The 25,601-nt window shown below is 42.5% G+C and overlaps 3 protein-coding genes across 3 annotated transcripts in view; all 3 read left to right on the top strand.

Moving 5' to 3' along the window:
* Window positions 1–3,426: 3,426 nt before the first annotated feature.
* On the top strand, window positions 3,427–9,467 carry LOC108505717 (arylacetamide deacetylase-like 3). Its single transcript, XM_017831980.1, has 4 exons — window positions 3,427–3,582; window positions 5,876–6,092; window positions 7,003–7,066; window positions 8,690–9,467. Exons 1-4 carry the CDS (start codon window positions 3,427–3,429, stop codon window positions 9,465–9,467), a joined length of 1,215 nt encoding a protein of 404 aa, XP_017687469.1.
* Window positions 9,468–16,542: 7,075 nt separating this feature from the next.
* On the top strand, window positions 16,543–19,760 carry LOC108505718 (arylacetamide deacetylase-like 4). The gene is made up of 4 exons (XM_017831981.1): window positions 16,543–16,725; window positions 17,093–17,309; window positions 18,595–18,658; window positions 18,986–19,760. Exons 1-4 carry the CDS (start codon window positions 16,543–16,545, stop codon window positions 19,758–19,760), a joined length of 1,239 nt encoding a protein of 412 aa, XP_017687470.1.
* Window positions 19,761–21,936: 2,176 nt separating this feature from the next.
* Window positions 21,937–25,601, top strand: part of LOC108505716 (arylacetamide deacetylase-like 4) — a 12,131-nt gene continuing 8,466 nt past the window's right edge. The window contains exons 1-4 of the mRNA XM_017831979.1: window positions 21,937–22,113; window positions 24,021–24,237; window positions 24,605–24,668; window positions 25,418–25,594. Of these exons, the coding sequence (XP_017687468.1) occupies window positions 21,937–22,113; window positions 24,021–24,237; window positions 24,605–24,668; window positions 25,418–25,594 (635 nt within the window). The remainder of the gene's footprint in view (window positions 22,114–24,020; window positions 24,238–24,604; window positions 24,669–25,417; window positions 25,595–25,601) is intronic.

Here is a 25,601-nt window from a genome sequence, read left to right as displayed (position 1 = left end):
CTGTTTGCACCTTCCATACCAGGCCTGGTTTTTTATGACTCTTGGCAGGTACAGAGAAGGTTGGAAGTGCTAGAAATAAGAATGTCTGAACAATTCCACCTTGGATTTTAAAAGTTATGAGATGGTTACAGATGTCATGCTATTTTACACTCAATCCTTCAGTGCAGTATTATACTCCTTGTCAGTTCTGCAATACTTGTTTTCTTTCCTTTATCCAGTCTCTGGACTTACACCTCATTTATGGGCCAATGTTCAAACTCTACACTGATCTACTCCTGAGATTCTTCCATGCTCCTTTATCTGTCAGTCGTTAATTTACCACAAATAATACCAAATTTACCTTTATAATATGGCAGCAGCATTATTAGCTCTCTTGAACACACACATTTTAATCATGGGTTATAACCATGGAGTGCAGATGGGTAAGCAGAGAACAGCAAGTGCTGAAATAATGTATTCCTTGTTTAGTCACGACTCCCTTATTTTCTAAACTTTAGAAAGACACAAGATGTAATTGTCTCCATGGAACTTCCTGTCCTCTCGTTTATTTTAATTAATTACAGATCTGCTGTGTGTCGTGCTTTGCTAAGATGAGATGTTTGGAGACAGTTTTATAATTTCCAAAACGTGGAACTTTCAAGTACCTTAAACGCAGTGAGTGACAATCAATGTGACAATCAGTGACACCTACGGAATTAGGCACACCAGTGTCCTTCCAAAAGGAATGAATACAGGGAAATACACTCAGATGCAAGTGTGCACACGAGTTATGGCACAAAAGAAGCCGTTAACAGCCCTGGTCAGAGCAATCAACAGCCCTGGTCAGAGCAATCAAACTCTCAGCTCAGACCAGGCTGGCTCAGGTCTCAAGTTCAGGCTTCCAGCACCAGATGGCTCTCACGCTCTGCAGAACTCAACAGGAGCTTCTTGGCTTACACAGCACCTTCTCTGAAAGGTTTCCCAGTATCCCAGTACAGGCACCCATTCACAGGGAGTTCCTGGTGCCACCTAATCAGCACCAAGATCCAGAGGGAGAATCCCTGGGACTGCCTGGAGATGAGGTGAGGGAATGTTTCATATCTGTTACACCTGGCTCAGTCTCTGTGTCCCCCTTGCATGTGCAGCCACAGAACAGAAAAAAATCTTAAGGGTTGACAAGATTTCAGGCCCTGACATTTAATTCCTCACTGGAAATTAGTAAGAAAGGTAGTTCCTGGGGTAGGAAAAAATGGGACTTTGGCGTAGTCTATCCTCTGGTCAGTCTCACAGGAGCAAGAGAGAAGGTTAATTAATTCTCAGAAGCTGGAGAGGGCATACATTTGGAAGATTATTTAGGGAATGGTTCTCCACCCTGGGCCTCAAGCTCGTAAATTGCTGAGTCTAAGCTTATAAAACATTAAGTATGACTTTGTGCACCTGCGATGCCCAAAGCAAAAAAACCACAATATTACTTCAGGAACAAACTAGTTTGTGTCTTGTACAGTTTGTACCACATTCCAGCACATCAGGTCTTTGTGTGGAGCCCCTGGGCTTGGTGTGGGGGGGATGTGCTGTGATGTCTGGATCTAGTTAACGTGCCTGGAAGAGTCCGAGACCTGCCAGCTGTTGGTGAACTGGCACCAAAAAGATTAAGAACAAAGAAGAACCATAGGTGCTAAGAACCTTAGCACAAAGGATCTGTCACAGGTGTCAGAAGGCTTCTTCTTAGATCCCCAGAGGGGCCAGATCTGATAAGTGTACTTAGACCACACCTAAGTCATTGGCACAGCACGGTTTAGCCGATTAATTGCTGTCAGTACCAAAGAGGGGAGCTGCAATCACGTTTTGAGTAACAGTATTTCCCAACGCTCTTGTCTGAGCGATAGGAAAGCTGAACCCTCTGTGCACCTCAGTCCTGAGTGGTTTGACTGCACCGCTGCCGTTGCCCAAGAGCAAAGAGCCTTTCACCGACATCCCTTATCAAGCTGGGCATCAAATGCCGCCGAGGAGGATAAACCAAAAAGAGCCTGATTTTATAATTAGCATGTGAATAAGCTTCTGGCAGTGGAGGGAGGGGCAGGGGGGACATTGGTAAGGGAAAGTCCACGGAGAGTTGTTGGATAAAATGAAGAATCAGTTTGGGCAGAGGGAATTGGCTGCTTCTCAGAAATCACCAGATATGAAGTTTCATCCTGTTTATTCTAAACAATTAAGAAACAGTTTCTAAAGTCAGGAATCAAACCTGAGGTCTTTCATAGGCAGGCCATGGATTATGCACTCTAAAGCTCTGGGGTTTTCTGTGTTGTTTCATTTTAATATACAGTTCAAGGGCAGCTCATCCCTCGTATTATTTTTTTATTATTATTTAAGGAAAAAAAAATCACAGTCATTTTACCCACACTGCTGCTTTTCAGAATGAGAATCTGCTGCCTTCACAGTCTGAGCAGACTGCTGAAAAAACACACTGTTCCCAAAGGTGACATCGCATGAGCTGAAAACCTTTGCTTTATAGATCTTTTTGTTTCAGGTTAAATCTTACCACTAGTTATTTTTGCATGGAAAAATATGTTAGTTCCAGAGGAAGGCACGGATCCTAAAGCTCTCCACAGAAAGAGTGGGTTCCTGATGTCTAGTCAGTGCCAGTAGCCCTGAAACCATGAAGTCCAAGTGTAGTTTCCATCAGCTGGAATCATATTTGTACCTGGAATGACACCTGTATGTAATATATCCCAGGGGAGACAGAGACTGCAGCACTGCGAGGCTCAGCCAAGAGGCTGCTAAAAAAACAAACAAAAACCAACTAAACACAACAGTTGGTGCAGGAGAAGAGCCTTCAAGGATGAGGCAAGACACAGCCCTCCCAGCAGGCTGCAGGTGCTGCTGGCTCCACTGGACTCAGAGATGCAATGGCTCAGCAGCGTCCAAAATCTGTCATCATGGGTGATGAAACGTGTTTGCAACACTGAACCCTGATTTCAATGAAAGTCTGAAGAGGTAAGGCATGGAGGCACAATAAAGCAGCAAACTGAGCAGCTCTGAAGGTGGTTACCAAGAAGGGCTGTAGCTTGGGGACTCACAGGTAACACAGGTCTGCCCCTAATCAGGGAACAGGGAGAGACAAAACAAGTTTTTGTCTTCTAAACTTACACTGATCCATCCAGTGGTGGTTCTGCTGTGATGGGCACGGCCTCAAAACACAGCCCTGTGTAGCTGTGAATATGAAAAGCTGCTTGTGCAAGTCTCTCCCGTGACTAATTGCTACTGTCTGTTTAACTGTGTGGTTGGGTTGCCACATGTTTTCATCTTCCTATTGGCATTTTTAAGAGCTGGATTATGAGCTGTGAAGGGAACTGCTAATCCCATGCCTTTACCTTCAGGAATCCAAAAGCCTGAAAAAGGGGAGGGAGCCCACAGCTGGTTCCTCCCTGGGCTCCTACCAGCACAGAGATGGAACTCCTCCTGGCCATTTTTCTCTCTGCTTTGACTGTTTTTGTGGCAATAGCATTCTATTATGGACATGACAAGGCAGAAGTTCCTCATGAATTCAGTGAGAGAAGAAAGCTTTATGTTCTTCATTACTTGCTGAACTTTGCATTTGGTATGGTAAGTAAAACTTGATTAAAGCTGGAGTTTTTAATTTAATTTATGTTAGAGGGATAACGATTAGGATAAATGTTCAAATATAATCAGCTGGATTAATTTGGTGATGTGAGCAGATGGTGCTAGCCAGCACCAAAGGAAATGTGGAAAATGAAATTCTGTGCAATTTCCAGTTTTTTTCTGACAGCCTGTGTTTTAGCTTGTTGTTCCTGTTGCCTCAAGACGGTGCTGGAAGGCTTGGAAGGGAAGTGCACGGGGTATGTGGAATTTCTGCTCTGTATCGCCCCGTGCTGACTTACAGAGGGAGCAATCAGATGATGTCTGTGACCTCCTCTACAGCCCTGTCACTCTGCTCCCGGGCCGCCTGAGAGAGCTGCCACATTCACAGTCTTTTGCCTTTCAAAGAGGCTAAACGACTTTCTTTTTCGAGACAGTACACATAATATATAAACTGACTTTCAGTGTCGTTGTTTTTGACACATTTTGGATCCTCCCTCGCTTCTCTTCAAAGCTAGAACGGGACTTGCACTTGTCTTTCTGTTTCATCAATCATCCTGCCCTGAATTAATTGTTGCCTCTGTCATCTTAAAATCACTTCTCCTGTGACACCTAAACCAAGCTTCTTTTCTTTTAGTTGTCTCTTTGGCTTGTGCATTACATTTCACTTCAGTTCTGTGTTCTAATGTTATTAATTCTTCTTTCCTTTTTCTGCTCTGTTGCTTATTAAGTTTTGTTTGCAGTCAGGCAGCGAGCTCCCGAGGAGGTGACTCACATCGGCTCTGGAGCCCTGCCCTACCCAGGCCCCAACACTGCTACGACAGCAAAGCACTGAAATAGGATAGTAATTGAAGTCAAATTTGATTTTCTTACAACTGTTGTACAGCGTGTGAACTTGCAGGTTTTCTAAAAGCTGTATGTTTACCCTTTATCCATCGAAGTTTTGTCTTTGTGTCATTCATTTGTTAAACTGCAGAATTTAGAAATTTGCTGCTGGTCGATGTAGTTTTTAACTTCTGAACTTACAATTTTGTATCCTTTCTGCTGGCCAGGCACGAGCAACTCAAAGGAGCAGAAAGACAAAGATATTAATGTATAGTTAAACCAGAATTTAAATGCAAGTTCAAGTCATGTAGCAACTCTTGCTTTTGCTGTTGGGCAGATTCCTTACGCCAAAGTAGCCAAATCCTTTCAAGGGCTGACAATCCATGATGTGAAAACTTCATGGAAAATTAAAGTTTACTAGTATATCCAGTCCCCAGCTGGGACAAAAGCCAACACTAAACACAGAGGAGAGAGAAGTGAGAAGGACTCCTAGGACTCCTATTTTTTCAGTACAAAGAAGACAAAGAAGATCTCTATATTCTATACCAATAGGTTTAACCTTTGCTGTTACAAAGGTATTAGTGTGAGGAAAGAAAATACCAGAGGGAGATGGAAGATTAAAGAAATCAAATTATTTTCCCACAGACATAAACCAGGAGTTCTGCAGAAGGATTCAGTCTGAGACTAAAACTTTGCCATAGGACGATCCTTCCTGCATGTGGGATCAGCTCCTCAGGTGGCCTAAAATAGGATACCTACACCAAATTTAACAGGACCACGTTACTGAGCTGCCTGAGGTCTGTGAAACGGGAGGTGAAAGCCACGAGGGTGGGTTTGTAGGATCCACACAGACCTTTGCAAGTGAAATCCTCTGACATACATCTGCACGAATAACGGCAACACGACTAATTCCAGTGCTGGTTGGAGATGTCTGCTGTGGAAATCACACACAACTGACTCCAGTGGAGTGGGAACACTGCGATTCCACCTCATCTTCTCCCGTTGAGCAGGAATAGAGCAGAGCAGCCTACAACTGAACCAGCTTAAAGCCATGGGATGCGATGAAGTCGACAAGCTCAGAGTGCCATAAGAACCTTAGCCCGAGTGTTTAATTAAGAATCAGTGAGCTGTGAGAAGATCAAGCCAGGGTTCACAGCTATTCTTGGTCAGGAGGACAGCTGTGGTAAATGCTATGGAATTTTTTTTTTTTTTTCTGCAAGTTTAAAAGTAGTGTGAGCTTGGGAAATGAAATATTGGCCAGGTTTCTTCATCCAAAGATAAAATGCTGTAACTACTCTCGCCTTATTTTGCTCTGAAACACCTGACAAAGTGAAGTATGTGACACCTTCTTCTATCTACTGTTAATAGCTGCTTTTTTTTCCTACTGAATTGACCATGCAGCTTTAATTTTTTAATGATCAATCTCCAGTTTAGGTGGAAATTTGCACTAATTTTTGGTTTCTTTTATTAACAGGCAACATTTTTGGACAAAGTAGGTATCGTCTCAGAGGTTCATTTCCTCAGGGCTACAATGGAGAACATACCACCACTGAAAGATAAACATCTTCTTATCAAGGACCTAAGATTTGAAAGGGTTAAAGTAAGAATTTACCAGTCCAAAACATCAAACACTAGCCAAAGAAGAGGAGTCCTTTATTTCCATGGAGGAGTTGGATGGTTGGGAAGCATCCGTAAGTAACACAAATATAATCTGAGCTCTGACTGCACACGAGTCACGGGGTGGGGGAGGCTGGAAGGGACCACAGGGGTCCCACCTTTCTGCTCCAGCAGGGTCATCCTGGAGCACACGGCCAGGATTGTGTCCTGACAGGTCTGGAATATCTCCAGGGAGGGAGACTCCACACCCACCCATCATGGAGTTTCTGATCTGATCTGATCTTTCATGAATTACAAGAAGAATTAGTAGGTTAAGCATTATAAGTAACAAAATTAATTTCAGAGCAGCAGAATAATTTGATTTCCATGCAGTAGGCATCATGGTTAAACTGCCTTTCTCGTGTCTCTGGAATATTCCCTGATCATTTTTTTACTTCCTCCTCAGGCTTGTGAAGAAAGTTGAAAATCTCATTAGAACTTTATTTCTTATTTTAAAGCACCCATTTTGTGTTCACACGTGTGTGCAAGCTTCTGTGTGTGTATCCTGCTGTGGGTCTTTATAGTGGCCAAACAAGAACAAGACACATTTTGGTGTTTGAAATGGAAATGCCTAAGAGATGAGGTGGTGCCTCATGCACAAGAAAAATTCTTGTGCTGGATTTAGCAGGAGGTTTTGTATTTATTTTTTTTTTTTAAACAAATTCTCACTTTCAAAACCACTTTAGAAGTGGCTGCAGTGGTGCTGTCCATTAACTGACTTTTCAAAGAGGGGACCAAAGCAATGCACTGGTGTAAATTCCAGGTTTCTCCCTGGCAAGGAGGTTCCCACAGATGTAAGGGAATGGCGAGCAATGCCCAGGTTAGACCGTGCCACGAGGAGAGAATCGCAGCGTGGCGTCAGTCACACCACAGAGACCAGCCTTTCAGAACGTCAGGTTGTTTTGAAAGCGAGTTACAATTCCGTGGAAATGTTTTGTCTTCCAGGGGCCTACGAAAGAACGTGCCGCTATTTGGCCAGGAAGAGCAATTCAGTGGTGGTGTCTGTGGGGTGAGTGCAGTCAGACACACACGGGGAGCAGTCTGTGCCTCCTCCTGGGTTTGTAAACATTTAGCCAAGCTCCTTGTAAAGCACCTGCATTTAATGATCCCATGTTTCACCAGCACTAATTTCTCTCGAGAAGAATTAGTCAACTAATCCCCACTCGTTCATTTGCAAATGAAATCCATTACAATAATTTTGTAATTTGTTGCCACCCTAAGAGCTGAGGATGTTTTTGTTTTCTAGAGCCATATGCAAACCACCTTAAGCTGAAAGCCTGAAGTGTTTCTGTTATAAGCACTGTTGCCCAGGCCACCAAATACTCATTTTAGTAGTTGAGAAAAACTGAAGGGATATCCACATTTAACTTGCAATCAACATTAAAATGAACATCAATGAACATTAAAAGTATTTTCCCAATGAATTGTAATGAATTTTTAAGAGAACCAATTTATAAAAGTTCAGGAAAAGAGTTGATGTCTTGAAAATTGATTACAATTGCACTAAATGCTATTTGCAAGCTAGAATACTTGAAGAACCAATACCTCATTGATTCTGTTTAAAGAATTCACCTTACAGAACACCCCTGTAAACCTTTCAGATTGTCATTATCAATTTTCTATGCTCATAATCTCTAACAATGTGTTGGGAAATGTTCAGTTTCTAACTGGAATTACTGTAACCGATTCAGACACACCTGCCCTGGCAGCTACTTCCAAAAGAACTCTGCTTGTGCCTTTAGTCACCTAAAAGATAGATAGAGAAGTATTTTGTAAAGAAAGAACAGTGTTCTGACTCTCCCAAACATGAATAGTAGCAAATAATACATCAACAGCACTAATTGGGATCAATTCCCTTGCTGTAATTATGATCTCAGGATATTTTCCCGTCTTCAGAGAGAAGGAGATGAATGACAAGAGGCCAAGGGGCCCATTCACTGGTTGTGACTCTGCTAAAAGACTTTCACTCCTCTGAACATGAGCCAGAGTGTGCCCAGGTGGCCAAGAAGGCCAATGGATCCTGGCCTGGCTCAGGAACAGGGTGGCCAACAGGGCCAGGGAAGTGATTCTGCCCCTGGACTCAGCGCTGGTGAGGCCACCCCTGGAGTGCTGTGTCCAGTTCTGGGCCCTCAGCTCAGGAAGGACATGGAGGGGCTGGAGCAGGTCCAGAGGAGAGCAACGAGGCTGGGGAAGGGACTGGAGCACAAGTGCTGTGAGGAGAGGCTGAGGGAGCTGGGGCTGTTCAGCCTGGAGAAGAGGAGGCTCAGGGGAGACCTCCTCACTCTCTGCAACTCCCTGACAGGAGGGGGGAGCCAGGGGGGGGTTGGTCTCTTTTCCCAGGCAATGATCAGCAAGACAAGAGGGCCTGGCCTTAAGCTGTGCCAGGGGAGGTTTAGGTTGGATATTAGAAAGAATTTCTTTCCAGAGAGGGTGCTCAGCCATTGGAATGGGCTGCCCAGGGAAGTGGGGGATTCTCCATCCCTGAAAGTTTTTAAGGTGAGACTGGATGTGGCATCAGTACCATGGGCTGGGAACCACAGCGGGGTTGGATCAAGGGTTGGACTTGATGATCTCGGAGGTCCCTTCCAACCCAGCTGATTCTATGATTCTATGATTCTGGGATTCTCTTTAGGTATCGTTTGGCTCCCGAGCACCCCTTCCCAGCCCAGTTTGAGGACTGTGTCACTGCCACCATCCACTTCCTGAGGACTGCCCAGGACCACGGCGTCGACCCTTCCCGGGTCGTCGTCTGCGGGGACAGCAGTGGGGGGACACTCGCTGCTGCTGTTGCCCAAGCCCTGGTGAACAGAAGGGATGTCCCAAAGCTGAGAGCACAAGTCCTGATCTATCCTTTTCTCCAGTGTGTGGACTTTAATTTGCCTTCTTATCAGCAGAACGAGAGAATCCCCATTTTGTTAAAGGAACGAACTTTGGTTCTGGGCTTGAAGTACATGAATAAAGACTTGTCTGTCCTCCCAGAACTGTTTAAAGGTCGCCACGTTCCAGAAGATCTGAGGCCGAAGTATCAGAAATGGGTGAGTCCTGACTACATCCCTCAAGAGTTTAAAACAAGAGGTTACAAACCAAGTCCAACATATCCATCCTCAGAAGAAATCTATGCACATACTAAGGCTATTTTTGACCCTGTTTTTTCACCACTGTTGGCTGAAGACAGTGTTGTTGCTCAGGTCCCTGAGACTTTCCTTCTGACCTGTGAATTTGATGTGCTCAGAGATGATGGACTGCTGTACAAGAAACGATTAGAGGATCATGGGATAAAAGTGACCTGGTGCCACCTGCAAGAGGGATTCCATGGAACAGTGTTCTCAGCAACTTTGGGTGGGGGAGCAGCATTCAAATCTGGAATTAAAGGCCTGGATAAGGTAGTAAATTTTTTAAGATTGATGTAAAATTCAATTTCTTGCTTTCCTTTCCTGAGTCCTATGTTATTGCTTACAAAGATTTTTTTTTTTAAAAAATCAATTTTCCTTAAGTCATCACCTTAGATTTCTGCATTGCATCTGTTCTTTTTATCTGATAAGCTGATTTCACGATGGCTTTTGCTTAATTTTCTTCCAGGAGAGGCAAAATCAGGTGGACTTACATTTCCTTCCTCTACCAACTCTTCAGTTTTCTCTCATAGCCATTAAAGATCCAGTCCACATAGCAAGGGGTTTGCAATGCAGTTTGGTTTAAGGAAGTTCTGGTAATATTAAAACTCAAACCACGCTTGAGGATAACCTGGGGCAGGTAACAGGGCATGAAATCTGCAGGGTCACTGTGTAATGAGCACAGGCAATGGTTTAGGAAAGCCTGGTGAGAGCTGAATTTGAAACAAGCTTAAAGAGTTCTGAATACAGGAGGAAAAATGTGAACATGGACATAAGTGAAAGGAGGGGAAGGAAAGGAAAGGAGGAAACAAAAAGGGTTAGGCCTGGAATTACAGATGTTATAAGAAGTATTGGTTAAGGAAAACAACACCTACTAAAAAACCCATGCATATATAATTTATATAGAGATAAAAGATATGTGGGAACATAAAGCAATATCAGTTCCTTTACAAAGAGCTTGTATTGTTTAGGCCTGCACTGCCTGGTGCAGGAAGGACTTTTCCATAAAGGGACACTGTAAAGTGCCATCGCAGAGGAAGGACGATGAAGGAGAAAGGAAAAAGAACCAAATCGAAGTTCATGTCAATCTTAAGCTGTTTACAACAAGAGATGTATGATAAGTAAAACTATACAAAATAAAATGGCATAACAAGGGTGTAAGGTATTTTCTTAGAAATGTACTCAACATTGTCAATAAATGTCAGTAAATGTTTTAACGACGCTGTGCTGAGGTGAATTTATAACTGTAGAAGAGTGTAATTATTTCAGTTTCTATTATAGTCTTATATCCTGAATTATAATAATTTATCATGTCACTAGACTCTATGGTCCTAAGTTCTTCATTGAGTTATACTTGGAGGCATGATGCAGGGTGAGGATGCAATTTTACTTACAGTCAAAACTTCTGACTGTCTTTGCTTAAATTAACACCTGGAACACTCCCCACACTAAAATTACCGTTCCTCTTGTCAGGGAAATTTCCAGTTCTGTCATTTACAAATAACATTCTCTGTACTTTATATTATTGTATATATTTCCCGCCCCCCACTGGCTTATTTAAACCATGACCAAAAGCAAAGTGCTGCAGACAGTTATGTGAGGAAGGTGTTCTGACACAAGACACCCCACAGCCAAGGGAAGGACGTTCTGCAATGCTCTGCATGGCTGGGATTTATATTCAGCATAAGAGCAAATAAAGCCTGCCAGAACAATATGAGTGACATTTAGTCACACTCACACAGCACAGCCAGGGAAAGAGAGGAAATTTTACAGGGATCTTCCCTGTGGCCTCTCTTGAGTGAATACAATGTGAAAAGACCCAGAAAATCTTTCCAATCTTTCCTGATTTCTGGGCACACATCTTCACTGACACTGTTGAATGCTGCCTGGTTTTCATCTGGGCAACCCATGCCACTAATGCTGAGGTGACATCAGTGGCACTTTGTCCATGAAGGGATAGACCAGTACATTCCTGACACTGAAATACAGATCCAGTCAGGCTAAGACAGAGGCTGACAACTGGCAAATCTCTCATGGGTGTTACAACCCAAAGATGACATGCTGAAGATAATACAGATTTATTTTTTTTTTTAACCCAGAGAACTGCTGGGTTATCGAGGAGTCTTTGTCTATGAAGAGCTTAGGAAAATATGATTTTGAGAAATAAGTTTTCTTAGATGGGGCAGTTACTTCCCATCTTGACAGAAACAACCAGTTCCTTCCACAAGGGAAGGTGAGGTGCCCGAGGGGATGATTCCCTCTGGAGTTTGCACCCTGAGTGAAGAGACAGCCCATGCCATGCTGCTCTTCAGGCAGGAATGGTGGACAAGGCTCGTCCATCCAGAGGTATTAACCCCAAATAACATGGACATGAGCCACATTTCTTATCTGGTCTCTAGACTTTGGCCCAAAGGCACTCATATCCCAAATAAGAGGATCCAGGAACAGATCAACACACCGTCGAGACCTGAAAACAAGTGAAATGCTGGAAAGCTCAGTGCGACTGGGAAGTCCTGACACCCTTGGAGCAGCTCTGTGTTACAGGAAGACGTTGAAGGAAACAGGGAAAGGCCCAGGGAATGGCCCTGCACTGTTCCATCAGCAGGTGTCAGCACACACCTGGGTTTGCAGGTACCTGGCAAAGCTCCTCGTGCCCCGGGCACACAGGGTGAGGGCCTGAAAGGCATCACTGAAGGGCAATCTGGGCTTTAGATTTATATATTTTACTGAACCTCTCGTTGTGCCCTCATAGCCTGAAGCTGTCTGTTTAAGAACAGAGCACATTTTAAGCCATAACAACTTTAGATTACCTGTTCCAAACCAACAACTGTGGTTTATTGATTTTAATAAACCAACCAAGTGGTTTATTAAGAAGTCTACAACTGCAATTATGCTCTGCTTTGCTGTCTTCACATCACCTCTTTGTACCACTCTAGTTAAAAGTCACATACCACAGAAAGTATTTTTAAAACGAGGAGGCAATTAGCAAACATTCAAAATTTATTGGCTATATTATTTATAAATAATATTATTTACTTAAAAGCATTTAACACTATTTTCTGCCTATGATGCACATTGACTGTACTGCTCCTGAAATAAATAAGCATAATCTTGTAAACTATGGCTGCTTTTATTGGTGTCAGTCTTCCTTCTCTGACTGCCCCTTACCTCAGTGATTCACTGCTAACCTGAATATTTGGAGCTCTGAGACTCAGACAAACCTGGCCATGGCAAAACAAGGGCAGCTGCAGTTGTTATATTTACATTCAAATTACCTGTGACTTAATAAAAATACATTTTGGTGTGGTGACCTGCCGTGGAAGCCCAGGTGGATGTTCCAGGGCAGCATATTTGGAATTCATTTCCAATTTCTGTGGAGCAGAACTGATCCACTCTGAGGAACAGAATTGCACAGCTACAGAGACACAGACACCCAACAATCCTCCCAGATTTCTAAATGCTACCTACCAAAAACCTCCTGTTGAACCAGCATTTCAAAAATGTATCTACTCTGAACTGTACAGCACAAGATCTGAATTTCCACTGCTGAATGCTAATACACAACATTTGTCATATTTTAATTTTTTTTTTTTTTTAATACAGTGCAGCTTTTTACTCCAGAATTTGTTAGCAGCTGTTTAGCCTATGAGTCATTTGGAAGACTTTCACTTCAAAGAATAACTCCGGAGGAAGAGAGGAAAGGCTAAAATAAAGATTTGTGGCAGACTAAGTGAAAGATGGCTTTCAGTCCTGAGTAAGAGCAAAACACAAAGGGAGTAACTACTCATTTGGGTGGGGAGATGGAGATAAGAAAAAGGGAGGACACCGAAAGGGAGGTGGGAGGCAGAATAAATGAAGGACATGGATGAGGCAAATACACAGAACCTTTAAACACCAGTATGGCAGAGCATACACTAAGCTGTAATTTCTTAAAGCTTCTTATTGTCACTGTAAAGGGCATATTAAATCCACCTCACAGATCAGAAGATTCGGGCTGGCACGTATGGAGAGGTCTGAGATGCTTCCAGTGATTTGTTTATATAAAACCAAGAAAAGAAATGTGAACTGAAGGGGGGCAAGTTCCTCACATACTCTCCTTGGTAAAACCAAAGTCAGTTAAATTACTCTACAGGGTCTAATTGTCCTACTAAATTACCTAGAGAAAACAATAATAATTTAAAAAAGCCAGACAAATTATATTTACCAGAGTGTTTCACTTTGAAATGAACATTAAAAAAAAACAAAGGACTGTATCAGAATCTAGTATTTCTGGGTTTATTTTTTTTTTTTAATAAATTATTTTTTCCTCTTTCCTTCCAGTCAGTTATTAAGCCTGGCTGTGCCTGGTGGAATCGATACCCCAGTCATCACAGTGACTCCTTTATTACTCACTCACTGCAGGATTTCCTGTGTGACACAGAGAGCTCTGCAATAGTCACCTGGCTGCAGGCCACTGTGAGAGGAAAGAGCCTGCAGCCAAAAGTGGAATGTTTGCACTGTTCTGGAGAAAAACTTGACAAGGAAACCAGTAACACGTGACAGCCCCAGGACTCAGCAGCTCCACTGACCCTTCTGCCTTCCTTGGTGTTGGCTTTGGCAGCTGCTGCCTCTGCTGCTGAAAACTGAGGGGAAGTTGATGAGTTTGACACATTCTCAGCCTACAAAGCTGGGTGTGATTCCACAGCTACAAAAGCCTTTGAAAATCCCACGGGTTGGGCCTGGGGAAAACCAGCAAATATGGTATTTCTTTGGATAGGGGTTGTTATTGTACTTCGCCTTCCCATCATTATTCTGACCATTAGAAATATGCTGAAAAATTAATAAGAGAAGGAAGTTTAGAATATCTCTCTACTGCCAGAAAGAGAAGAAGCCTTTTTGTTTGCAAAGATTTAAGGTACTCATTTCATGGAGTGGATTGAAAGGCAATAATTTTTTTTTTTTGATAATTTAACACCTCAAAAACAATTTGGGGAAAAAAAAACACTGAAAACCTCAATGGTTGTTTTATAACAATGTGAGAGACTGACAGTGGTCACAGATATTCCTACCCATCCATCTGCAGGTACAGGAATGGCTGACTGGAAATAGCTGAAATATCTGGAATCTAAGGCACCGATATCATGACATAATTGTCAATATGAGCATCCCTAGAAGGACCAAGCAGCTCTCAGATCATGGGGTTTGCTTGATTGTGGACAAACATGGACATTGTAGTAACAGGGCAAAGAGCACAGAGGTAGAACATGTTCTAACTGAGCATGCTCTCAGTATCCTCTAAGAGTAACACATTAAGAGATTAAAACATTAAGATATTATTCTGAAACATTACTTCACCACCACTTCTTTAGCAATAGAAAGGCTGTAAAGCAGAGCTGAAAGATTTTTGTTCAGGTTGCCACGACTGTACAACAGATTCTTACTGATGACAACTGCCAGGGCATAACACCAAAAAGCAAACAACCAAAACCAAACTGTCCCTTTGTAAATTTAATTTTAAATAAAAAAAGACAGTAAAGCAGAGTTCCTTCCACTGTGTCAGATCCATTAAGGTTTCAAAACAGAGACGGTGTCTGTGAGGTGTTTTGGTTTTGATTAAAGGTGATTAACTACTGACTCACTGAAAAGGTGAAGAAAAGTCTTGCTGCTAACACGGTGTCAGCAAGAGCTCAGAGAGCCCCAGCAGACAGACACGTGCTCTTTGATATGGAGCTTTCACAATGGGAACTGAGCCCTCCCAGTATCAGCAGTTTAACCTGATAAAGGTTAAGGCTTTGGTTGCCTTTAAAAGTTTCATTTACTGCCACTGAAGTACTCAGTGCCTTGAGGAATTTATTATTCTTCATTAGAGGTTCTTTTGAAAGCACAAAAATTGCCTCCTCTGAGGATTCAAATATAAGAAATCATCAAGAAGGCTGAAATGCAGCCTTCAAAGGTGATCTCGAGGTGGGAATTTATTTCAGGGTATTTGGGTTGATGGCACAGACATCAGCGATCAGCACTTAGTAAGATCTGTGCTGTTCTGACAGGAATATTTGGGAAAACAAATAACAGAGACCCGCTGGTTGTGCTGTAATATCACAATATTTATATAATATAATTATATAAATATAATATAATATCACAAACTGTTTCTAGAACTAGTAACCAGCAGCATCCCTGGGCTGCCCCAGCTGTGCTGCAGAGCCTGTGCAGAACAGCTGAGAGGTTTGGGACAGACTGAGCCCTGGCCACGGGGACCTGAGCTTGGCTTCAACATAACTACCCATATCCTAAATTTGTGTAAGGGAAAGGCCCCAGATCAGCCAGTCTCAGCACAGAAAAGGCCCTTACTGTGAGCAGCTGATGACCTGCCTCTTTCCCAATATCCCACACATCCTTTTCCCACACATTCTGATCTTCACAAGCCAGTGTTGTGCAAATCAGCTGTCGGTACTTCTTTGATTTAAATCAATACTTTGATTTAGCTAACAAAGCTAGGGACTAATTCAGTTTTCTGACTACAATTCCACCTAAAAAGCCAGGACACTAAAAGGGTTTGTGAGCTGTAAATTTAAAGTAGTGTGGAAAAGGGAATTCTAGTAAGAAGAATACAAACCAGAAAAATGATTTCATCAAACAACTGCCACCAACTGTAATCATCCCTCACCAACACACCTGTATTCATAATGTCTCTACATTGTACTACAAACAAGAATTACAATGAATATAAAACTTAGAGGATGTAGTTAATGAAAAGCTTTGACCAGAAATAACAGTGGCTTGAATCTACAAACACACCACCCTGTGCCTGGAGAGACCTTCCTGTATGTTAAGGCTTGCACTGATTTTATACACTGAGCAAATGTACTCTTACACAAACCAGAATTAAAGCATGACTGTGCCTGTGCATTCCCCTATGAAACAATTCATAAAAAAATGCAGATTGAATATTTTTATTCTCAGAGAAGAATATATATACACCTCGATGAGAACTGCAGGTAGCCCCATGTCACTAAAATTCAACACTGCAACATTCATCCATAATGAATCCACAACAAACCAAACAGTCTGCAAATCAGGGCCCTCTGAATACTAATTTCTCCTTGTTAGTGACGAGCTGGTGGCATCAATCAATTCCATATGCCTCGAATCCCACCTTTTGTAAAGGGTACAACCCCCCCCTTGCCCTCTCCTCATTGTCAGGAAGTGCTGCCAATATTATCATTAGCAAAAGAAGGGTGGAGAAAACTGCATTGCATTGTATTGCAACATTAATAAACTTTTATTCCTGCCTATGACCCGAGCTCTTAGTCTCCTGTGAAGACACCTCAGACACACTTGGAAACAAGTCTTGACACAGCAGAGATTTTTGAGATTTCGCTTCCACTGAAGGGAAATGGCATCTGTTTGTACAACTTTAGCAATTATAGGAATGATTTATATTTCTCCTGTTCTGATACCAGCGCTGGTTTTGGTGGGGGTATTGTATGATCTTTTCAATTCAGAGCTGCCACCCGGGATTGACCAGCCTCTAAAGCTCCGTTTTTTCAATGCCATGATGATTTCAGCCATGATCGCGGTAAGTCACCTTCCTTCAGACTGGGATTGCACTTGGATTTGGGAAGGACAGTTGGGAGCTGGAAGATAATGACTTAAAAAAAAAAAAGGAGCAATTCAGCCCCCCTGAAGCCTGTAAGCACTGATATATGAACCAAAACATGTTAAATTAACTCATAAAACTGATATGACTAATCCTAAAAGCTTCTTTGGATCTTTCAGTCAAACTGCAGCCACTTTTTTTCTGGAAAACTGTTTCACATGACAATTTAAAGCAAGGATTTAGGTGTATCCTGTACCTATTGAAGTGCATGTACATATAATAATCCTGTCTGTTCAGGAGCAAGCCAACATTACTCCTCTTCTTCCAAATTCTTTCTTTCCAACAGGGAAAGATATTGCAGAAGGTGGGGATCTGCAATGAATTCACTGTATTGCGAGTACTGCTCGATGGAATACCCCCCTGGAGAGACTCCAAACTGCTTATCAAAGATCTCAAAGTAGATGAAGTGCCCCTGAGGATTTATCAGCCCAAAAACCCACCCACTGGCAAAAGAAGAGGAATTCTGTATTTTCACGGAGGCGCTGGCACATTTGGGAGCATTAGTAAGAAATGGGCAAGTTTTATTTTTCAAGTCAAACCCAAACCTCTACATTTTTACCTTCAGACATGTCAGTCAGTGTGTGCCCTGTCCTTCCCAATGACACCTGTCTTTGCAGTCTCAGTGCTAGAAAGTGTTTGTGCTCAGTGCTGGAAAGTGTTTGTGGAATGAATAGTCTCATGTTAGGGGAAGTCACATCTCTGCTTCCTTTGGGCTGCAGATCCCAGAGCCCCTCACTCAGCTGTCAGCAGAGGGACTCTGCTCTGCTCAGAATACTCTTCTCCTACATAAAATATATAACATGGGCCCAAGGAAGAATTTAAAGAATACATTTTAAAAAAAAAGAATCTGTAAATATATTCCCATTCATGCAAACACGGAATCCAAATGAAGGGAAACACAAATAGTGAATGAGCAGTTTGGGGAAGTTTGATTCTTGTGGTGACACAGGATCCTTGACATTTTTTCCCAGAAAGGGAGACAATCCTTGTTGTCTCAGTAGCTGGGAGCTCAGCTCCTGACTGCTCTGGATCCCCTTCTGAGCAACCGAGGCTATGAGTGCTTTGTCTGGAAACCAAGGCCCCTAATATGAAAATCTGGATTTCATTCCAGGGGCCAGACAGGGCAATTTTTAGGGTTTGAATCTTTTATTGTTTCAAAGGGTGGGTCTGCACCAGCACTGTATTGGGCAGACTTCAGTTTCCTGGTTCCTTCAGCACCCTGCAGCAACAATGACCTAACTCCCAGTGCCTCAGGTTCCACTCTGCACTGGGCAGAAATAATCTCCCCTGGCTTCACTGCACGTGAGGCTGGGTGGTGTGTCAGGCTCTTTGTCTGGAGCTAGTTTGGGTGGCAGCGAGGACTCAAGAGATGAGCCCCTGTGATCTGAGGGAAAGGTGAATTCCTTTCACTTGGAGAAAAACACACCACAAGTTGCACAGTGAGTGGTTGTTCACATGCCATGGCTGAATGTAGGAGCCATCCCCATGCACTGAGTGTGGGACCTGGCCTTTGGCTTCAGTTCCCATTGGAACTTGATAACAGGAAAGCCACCAGCATGATGACAAGCTTTCAAAAGGACTTGGGGAATCTCCAGCCCAGGAGGCCTGAAGTCTGCAACCAGCAGATTAGCAGAAGCTACAATGAGGAACAGAATCAATGGACGGATAAATATGGCTTATTCCTTAAAAGATCACACTGCAGAGCAGAAGTAACTCACTGGTCTATATTTTCATTCCAAAGGGATATTTGATTTTCAAATCCTCATTTCTGATACACTTTCTCTTTAGGAGCCTTCGAAAGAATATGCCGCTATATGGCCAAAAAATGCAACTCAGTGGTTGTGTCTGTTGGGTAAGTGTTACTTTTCCATAGAAGTATTGATGGGAATACAGCTCTCAGTCGAAATATTTCTGAAAAATATGCTAAAAATATTTACTCTTTTAGATCATACTCCTTAATTTTCACTTAATTTAGAATTTATTTCATTTAGGAATGTGCTTATAGGTGAAATAGCTGTAACACCATTAGTTTGGCCTTCCAATCTACACTAGTTAAAAGAATATAATCTTTAAAATCTAGGGAAAAAAGGGCTACATAACTATCACAGCAATCACAAGCATCACAAACTCAATGTTTGTAACTCTGCTGACAATAACCACAATATCTTTGACCTTTCAGGTACCGTTTGGCTCCAGAACACCCATACCCAGGGCAGTACTTTGACTGTCTCAATGCCACCTTGTACTTCATGAGGAATTTAGAAGAGTACCACGTGGATCCTGCTCTCATCATCGTTAGTGGGGACAGCTGTGGAGCTAATTTTGCTACGGTTATTTGCCAAATACTGCTGAATAATCGAGATCTGCCAAAAGTACGTGCTCAGGTCTTGCTTTACCCGGGACTGCAGGGGCTGGATTTCCAGCTGCCCTCCTACCAGCAGAACGCTTCAGTGCCCATCTTGTATCGGAAGCTGGTTCTCTACTTCTGCTTTCGTTACCTTAACAAAGAACCTAAATTTTTGAAAGATATCCTACGCAACTGTCACGTTTGTGAGAGTGTGAGGAGCAAGTATAAAAGATGGGTGAGCGCCGACCTCATTCCTGATGAATTTAAGATTAGAAACTACGTGCCCCCGACACCCCCGTCGTACAAACCTGAGGTCTATGAAACTATCAAGGAAGTTTTAGCACTCACATTTTCCCCACTTTTAGCTGAAGATTCTGTTATTTGCCAGCTCCCAGAGGCCTACATTGTGACCTGTGAGTTTGATGTGCTGAGGGATGATGGACTGCTGTACAAGAAGAGACTAGAGGACAATGGTGTTCAAGTGACCTGGTATCACTCTGAGAGTGGCTTCCATGGAATTCTAGCCTTTTTTGGCTATGGGATTTTTTCCTTTTTTTCTGGACAAAAGATAGTGGATAATCTGGTGAATTATATAAACAGTTTGTAGAAGGATTTTTCAGAAGAAAGATGCAAGTCTGGCATTATCCTTGATGAATTTATACTTGGCAAAGAGTGTAAACACTATTGATCTACGGTTTGGATTTTGACTGCATTTTGTACTTTCTAATTTCTGCTTCTGCAGTGACTCTCAAACAAATGCTATGATTGTTTAAAGCACCACCATTCTAGAAAACACAGCAGTAAGACCAAGATGCAGAGGTGAGGCACCTGGCCTGGCCTGTTTCACTAAAACAATTCCAGCATCTTTGCATGGCTGGCACTCGCTGAAGGGAAGTGACAGGAATCTTCCTGGAGAGTCTTCAACTGCCCAGAAATGCAAAGACAACAGCTGAGGTCTGCTTTGGCCCTGGTGAGACAGGGTGTTTATGGTACCAGATGGAGAACTCAGGTTCTATGAAGTCTTACGGCAGACAGTGGAATTGCAGCCATGAATTTAATTCCTGGGGTTAATCTGCACAAAGACTGCTCTAGAAAAAGGGTAGTCAAAAGGAGGGCTCCTGTCTGGAGCAGAAGTCTTAAACTGGAACTAGAATGAGTTTGATTTTGTCTGGAATCTGAAAAAAATAATGTTTCATTTTGGAACTTGATTCTTAAACTGGAATCCCTGAACTTCAGTGAGTGTGTACCTGTTAGGGAAGTGCAGAGCTGAGACTTTTCTTTTCTGTAGCCTTTGTTTTCCTTTCAGGATTATCTTGTGCTCAAGGCTACCTGTTATGCTGTTTGTTGACAAAGTTCTGAAGATCATGTAAGAAGGTAGAGAAGCACAACATTATATTATCTGTATTATCACTTAATGCTGTGGCGATTCTGTGATGCTTTCAACAACAAAAAATAAAAGCTAGCACTGCAAATATCTGTGTGACAAGAGTTACATTTGCTAAACACATACTGACTGATAAACCTGACTGAACCCTGTGGTGAAAGGAACCACAAAACACAGGCAGGCAGAGACAACAAGCTTGCTAATTCCACCTGGTCACATCTGTGCACATTAATTGGCTAATTAGACAACTGGATAGGATCACACAACTGTGAAAACATAACACAAACTGAAAGTCCAGGAACACTGCTGGGTGGACTGTTATTTTTTTAGTGAACTTTTGCTGGGTTTAAACAAAATATTACCCTCTACTTCAGAATATTTTATCATGACCATGTACCTTACTAAAAACACTCAACTTCTCACAGGGAAAAAATATGAAATTAATTTTTTATAAAGGTTTGTAGCTAAAATGACACGGTACTTTCCCCCCATCACTTACAGTTTAAATTTAAAACAACAATAACAACAACAACAAAACCATTGCTGCCTACTAAACTTAGATTCTTATCTCCCTCCTTTCCCTGGGAATTTGCAATGCCAGTGTTCCGACATCCTAGTTGTTTGAAGAGTTGCAGACTTAGATTCACAATTGATTAATTAATTCATTATCAAGCATCATTTAAAGTACACCATCTCTACATTAGCACAATCCCATTCCTCAGCAAGAACAAGATAAAGTAGTTTCATTTGAAACTCTTTAATCACTAGTATCTTCATTTTATGCTGTAGCACACTGAGTTACTGAAGGTTACCTCCTACAAGGTCACCCAGTCATGACTCTGAACTTCCTGGGGCTTTTCTTAACCACAGACTTCTGCTAAAAGAAAACACAAACACTAAAAAGACCTGATATTGGGGAAATGACATAATTTTCTAAGTGCACCTTTCCAAAAGAGCACTGGGGTGGATCCATGTGGCCCTTTCGAGTGACAATCATCACAGGCAGGTTCCCAGCTCTGAGGGGACTCTCCTTCAGGCAGGTGTTTTACAGTGTCACAGACTCGAAGCACACAAATGCCCTGTGTCCATTTTCCACCTCCAACTAATTTGGTATTGATGCAGTTCATTCTCCCACCTAGGGACTGGTTTCTTGCAAAAACTCCAAAATGGTGCTGGCATAGATCTGTTAATGAATCCAGGACTTGCACCAGCTTATCTTTTGTGAGATAACAGGAGTGAGGGAGAAAGAAAGTGGGAGAGGGAAAGATACCTGCTAATGTATTTGTAAAGGGGAGGAGGGGGGGTTTTACCAGAGCAAACAAAGACTCAGGAAGTAGCAAGCCAAATACACCTTGGAAAGTCAAATCAAAGACATCTCAGATCACTGCTGCTCAGCAGAATGGCAGTGGTACTCACAGTGCTGGTGTTATTCTTAGCAGGTTTTGTTGCTGGATTTATACTGTTGGTCATGGGGGCGATTAATTTTGATTTTTCCAACTCAGAAATTCCTCCTGGAGTGAACCAGCCTGCAAAGCTCCGAATCATTCATATAATTTTAATAAGCACAGCTGTGGTGGTAAGTGAACCTGGTGTGATTTCTGGGGGAAGAACAGTGAACCTGTAGATTTTAAACTTAATGCAGGGCTAGAAGCCCGCCTGGAATTAATTTCCAGAGAGGAGAGCAGGGCTTTGCTGTCGTGCTGCATGTTGTATTTAGCTCAGTTTTGCTAAAGAAACTTTTACCAGACTTTTGACACTGCACTGCTCTAGTCCAGTCCTGCCCAGCTCTGCCTTAGGTGGTACCAAAATGCTGCCTATCACAAGTGTGGGGAAGTCTGACCGTGCTTCTGCCACGGCTCGTGCTAACCCAGCAGTGATTTCACCAAGAATGTTTGATGAGGAGTTATGTATTTGTTTTGAACATAAAATGAGAAACTGAACATTTCAAAATTGGTTTTGTGAAGGGGGAGTTTGTGTTGCACAAGTGACAAAAGGAGGTAACGTTGCCCAAGAGGAGCTGAAGGAATTCTGTCTGCCCTAAATACATTTATGTAACTCCTGCAGCGACCAAGCAGGATTGTCTGATGGGAATGAGGGGCTCTGGCCAGCCCAGCTTTCCAGGTGAACCAGCCTGGGTAGGTAACCAGTCCCCAAAAGCTGCACTGAACAGCTGGTGATCTCTGCTGACAGAGGAGCTCTCTGAATCACAGGTGTTTCCACGTACTGACAGATGTACAGGTGCTCTCGTGACAGGTGCTGTTAGATAGGAGACAGCAGAAATTGTGCATATATTTAATTTAATTAATTTAATTAAACATCTCCAAGAGGGACAAACTATTTAAAATTTAAACAAGAAAAAAAGGAAAAAAAAATTCTGTGTCAGAAATACTCTAGATTACAGTGGACCATAGGAAAGAATTCTAGACATATTTTCTCATGCTTTGGCAGCACAGAGCTTGTAATTAGAAAAAGATTACTTCACCTAAGCTGGAAAAGCCAGTTCGCTCTTGATCATCAATCCACTGCCCACTTGTACCCTAAACCAGCATTATATGCTGCAATATAAACAACACAGGGTAAAAGAAAACAAGCAAGAAGAATGTGAGAGTGAGAGTAGGCATGGAGAACAGTATAAACAGCTGGAGTCACTAATGAAAAGGCCTGTCAGAGGTAAATATAGGGAGTCATGACACTGTGCTGACAATCCATGCAAATGTGGATGTGTAGTAAGAAATATTCATAACAGAATATTGAATATTGTGAACTTGATCCAAATCTTCCTCAGGAGCAAAGTACTGGTTTGGCATGGCTACAGAATGTATTTCAAAACAGAGACTATGCCTTTCCTTTTGATTTATGCAAAGTTATGCTGGACCATATTTGATTTGTATTCTTTTCATCTCCCCCTGCCTGGCACGAATATCCCTGTGGCAGAAGTTCATTCCTACTAAATATCTCAGGGTCTTCTTGTCAGTACCTTGCACACACCAGTGAGACTTCTGAGATGAATCAAAAAGCAATTATCAAATATATTCTTAGCTTAATTCTACTTTGGGCAAGTATCTGTACCATAAAAATCAGCACCAGAACTGTACCATAAAAGTATCTGTATCATAAAAATCAGCACTTCTGCTCTGGTTTCACATCTTCTGGGGGGCAAGGATAGAGTAACCCATGAAAACCAATCTCACTTTCAATGATAGGTAAAGGACCCACTGAGAAAGCAGGGATATGTCTCACCAGTCTGTTAATTCTGCTCTGTCTGGGGTTCTGGTCTTTGGTTCATATAACTCTCTGATAACCTGTCCTGATGCTGCTGTTACTTGTTCAGTTGTACTTTACCTGTACAACTACTCTGTTAATTTATTACTGCCCTAAAATTCATGACTGAGATACCCTGAGTTTACTGTCCACACGGTTCCTTTACTTTGGAAAGTACAGAATCTCTTCAGTGACCTCTCTGTTCTCTTTGCCTTTGAACAGGGAAAGATTTTGGAAAACATTGGCATCTGCACCCAGGTGAGCTTTGTCCGGTACGTGCAAGGCAGAAAGACCCTGGGAGTGGACCCAAAGCTCTTCATCAAGGATCTGTGGTTTGAGAAAGTGCCTGTAAGGATTTACCAGCCTAAGGCTCCGTCTGCCAGCCAAAGGAGAGGTGTTATGTTTTTCCATGGAGGAGGATGGGTATTTGGAAGTATTGGTAAGATATCTGACAGAAAACACACTATAGTTTAGTTAAATACATACATACTTCATAAATAGTAAAGTTGGTTGTTGCTTGATCTGTGGCAGTTACAACCTTTGAGTAGAACCACAGTCTCCTCATTCCTGCTGCCAGAAGAAAGCATCTGCTGTGCTTCATGGAGCTTTTCTTACACACAAGGACAATTATATGAGGGGAAAAAATAATGAATGAAGGGGTATAAAAGATCTGAGGAGCTGTGTAGGAAGGGGCAGAGAAAAAATAGAGAGTATTTTCTTCTTGCAATTCTTTGACTTATGCAACAGGCAACATCAGTACTCTGGGGAAAAAACCCAACCCAAACCTCACCAACTGTTTCTTTCAGAGACCCACGAAAAGCTGTGTCGCTCTATTGCCAGAGACAGTGACTCCGTGGTTGTATCTGTGGGGTGAGTCTCTGCTCCTGCTGCTTTTGAGAGATTATTTCCCATAGTGCAAATATCACCTTCTGTGCCCCCCAGTCAGAGCAACAACCTTCCTCGGAGAAATGTCTCTGTGGGACTTGTCAGGGGTGTGATTTACAAATTCACTCTGTTCTTCTCTGGAGCCACTGAAGATTGACTCGGGCTGTTTTCACTGTCTGACTACACCACAAATAATGCTTTGGGATATCTAGCTGGAAAATGAAGTTTTGGATCAATGTTTTCAAATTCCAAACTCAGAAGTGATTGTGAACAGATAGTAAGCCATATGATCTCCTTAATCCTTATTCAAGGAAAGCCTGCTTGATGCTTACAGAAGCATGACATGAATGACAAGCTAATACATCATCAAAATACTGGCATAATGATTCAAATTATGAGGATATAGTTACATAATTTTGCCTAACAAAGACATAAACCAGAAGTATTGCCACTTGTTCCTGGCCCATGGAAAGCTAAAGTAGAAAATAACTAAATGATTGTCAGTAAAACCTGCATATAGTTGGCAGCTGAGTACTCCTGTGTTGTTAAAGACCTGAGAGATATCATGAAGAAATGATATTATGACAAAATAATCTGCACCACCCAGGCACAGTTTATTGATGATCAACCCGTGGGGACAATGAACATTCTGAGGTGATCAGGGTACTGCTGGTTGCAGGAACGTTTCAAACTAGTGTTTCCTTCCGTTAAATTGTTGCCTCTCTGTGTCCCAGGTACAGGCTGGCCCCTGAGCACAAATACCCCGCTGCCTACGAAGACTGCCTGAACGCCACCCAGCACTTCCTGCACCACCTGGAGCACTACGGCGTGGACCCCGCCCGTGTCACTGTCTGTGGGGACAGTGCTGGGGGCAACCTGGCAGCTGCTGTGAGCCAGACCCTTGCAGGCAGGTCAGAC

Source organism: Lepidothrix coronata, unplaced genomic scaffold (genome assembly GCF_001604755.1).
Source record: "Lepidothrix coronata isolate B3197 unplaced genomic scaffold, Lepidothrix_coronata-1.0 Scaffold198, whole genome shotgun sequence".
NCBI lineage: Eukaryota > Metazoa > Chordata > Aves > Passeriformes > Pipridae > Lepidothrix > Lepidothrix coronata.
This window is presented reverse-complemented; position numbering and strand designations above follow the sequence as displayed.

What these genes read in the sequence shown, in the direction of transcription:
- LOC108505717 (XM_017831980.1), top strand. Translation starts at nt 3,427, where the DNA reads ATGGAACTCCTCCTGGCCATTTTTCTCTCTGCTTTGACTGTTTTTGTG. An exon ending in TGAACTTTGCATTTGGTATG is followed by an intron (nt 3,583 to 5,875) that starts GTAAGTAAAACT and finishes TTTTATTAACAG; the next exon opens with GCAACATTTTTGGACAAAGT. An exon ending in TCAGTGGTGGTGTCTGTGGG is followed by an intron (nt 7,067 to 8,689) that starts GTGAGTGCAGTC and finishes GATTCTCTTTAG; the next exon opens with GTATCGTTTGGCTCCCGAGC.
- LOC108505718 (XM_017831981.1), top strand. Translation starts at nt 16,543, where the DNA reads ATGGCATCTGTTTGTACAACTTTAGCAATTATAGGAATGATTTATATT. An exon ending in TGGCACATTTGGGAGCATTA is followed by an intron (nt 17,310 to 18,594) that starts GTAAGAAATGGG and finishes CTTTCTCTTTAG; the next exon opens with GAGCCTTCGAAAGAATATGC. An exon ending in TCAGTGGTTGTGTCTGTTGG is followed by an intron (nt 18,659 to 18,985) that starts GTAAGTGTTACT and finishes TTGACCTTTCAG; the next exon opens with GTACCGTTTGGCTCCAGAAC.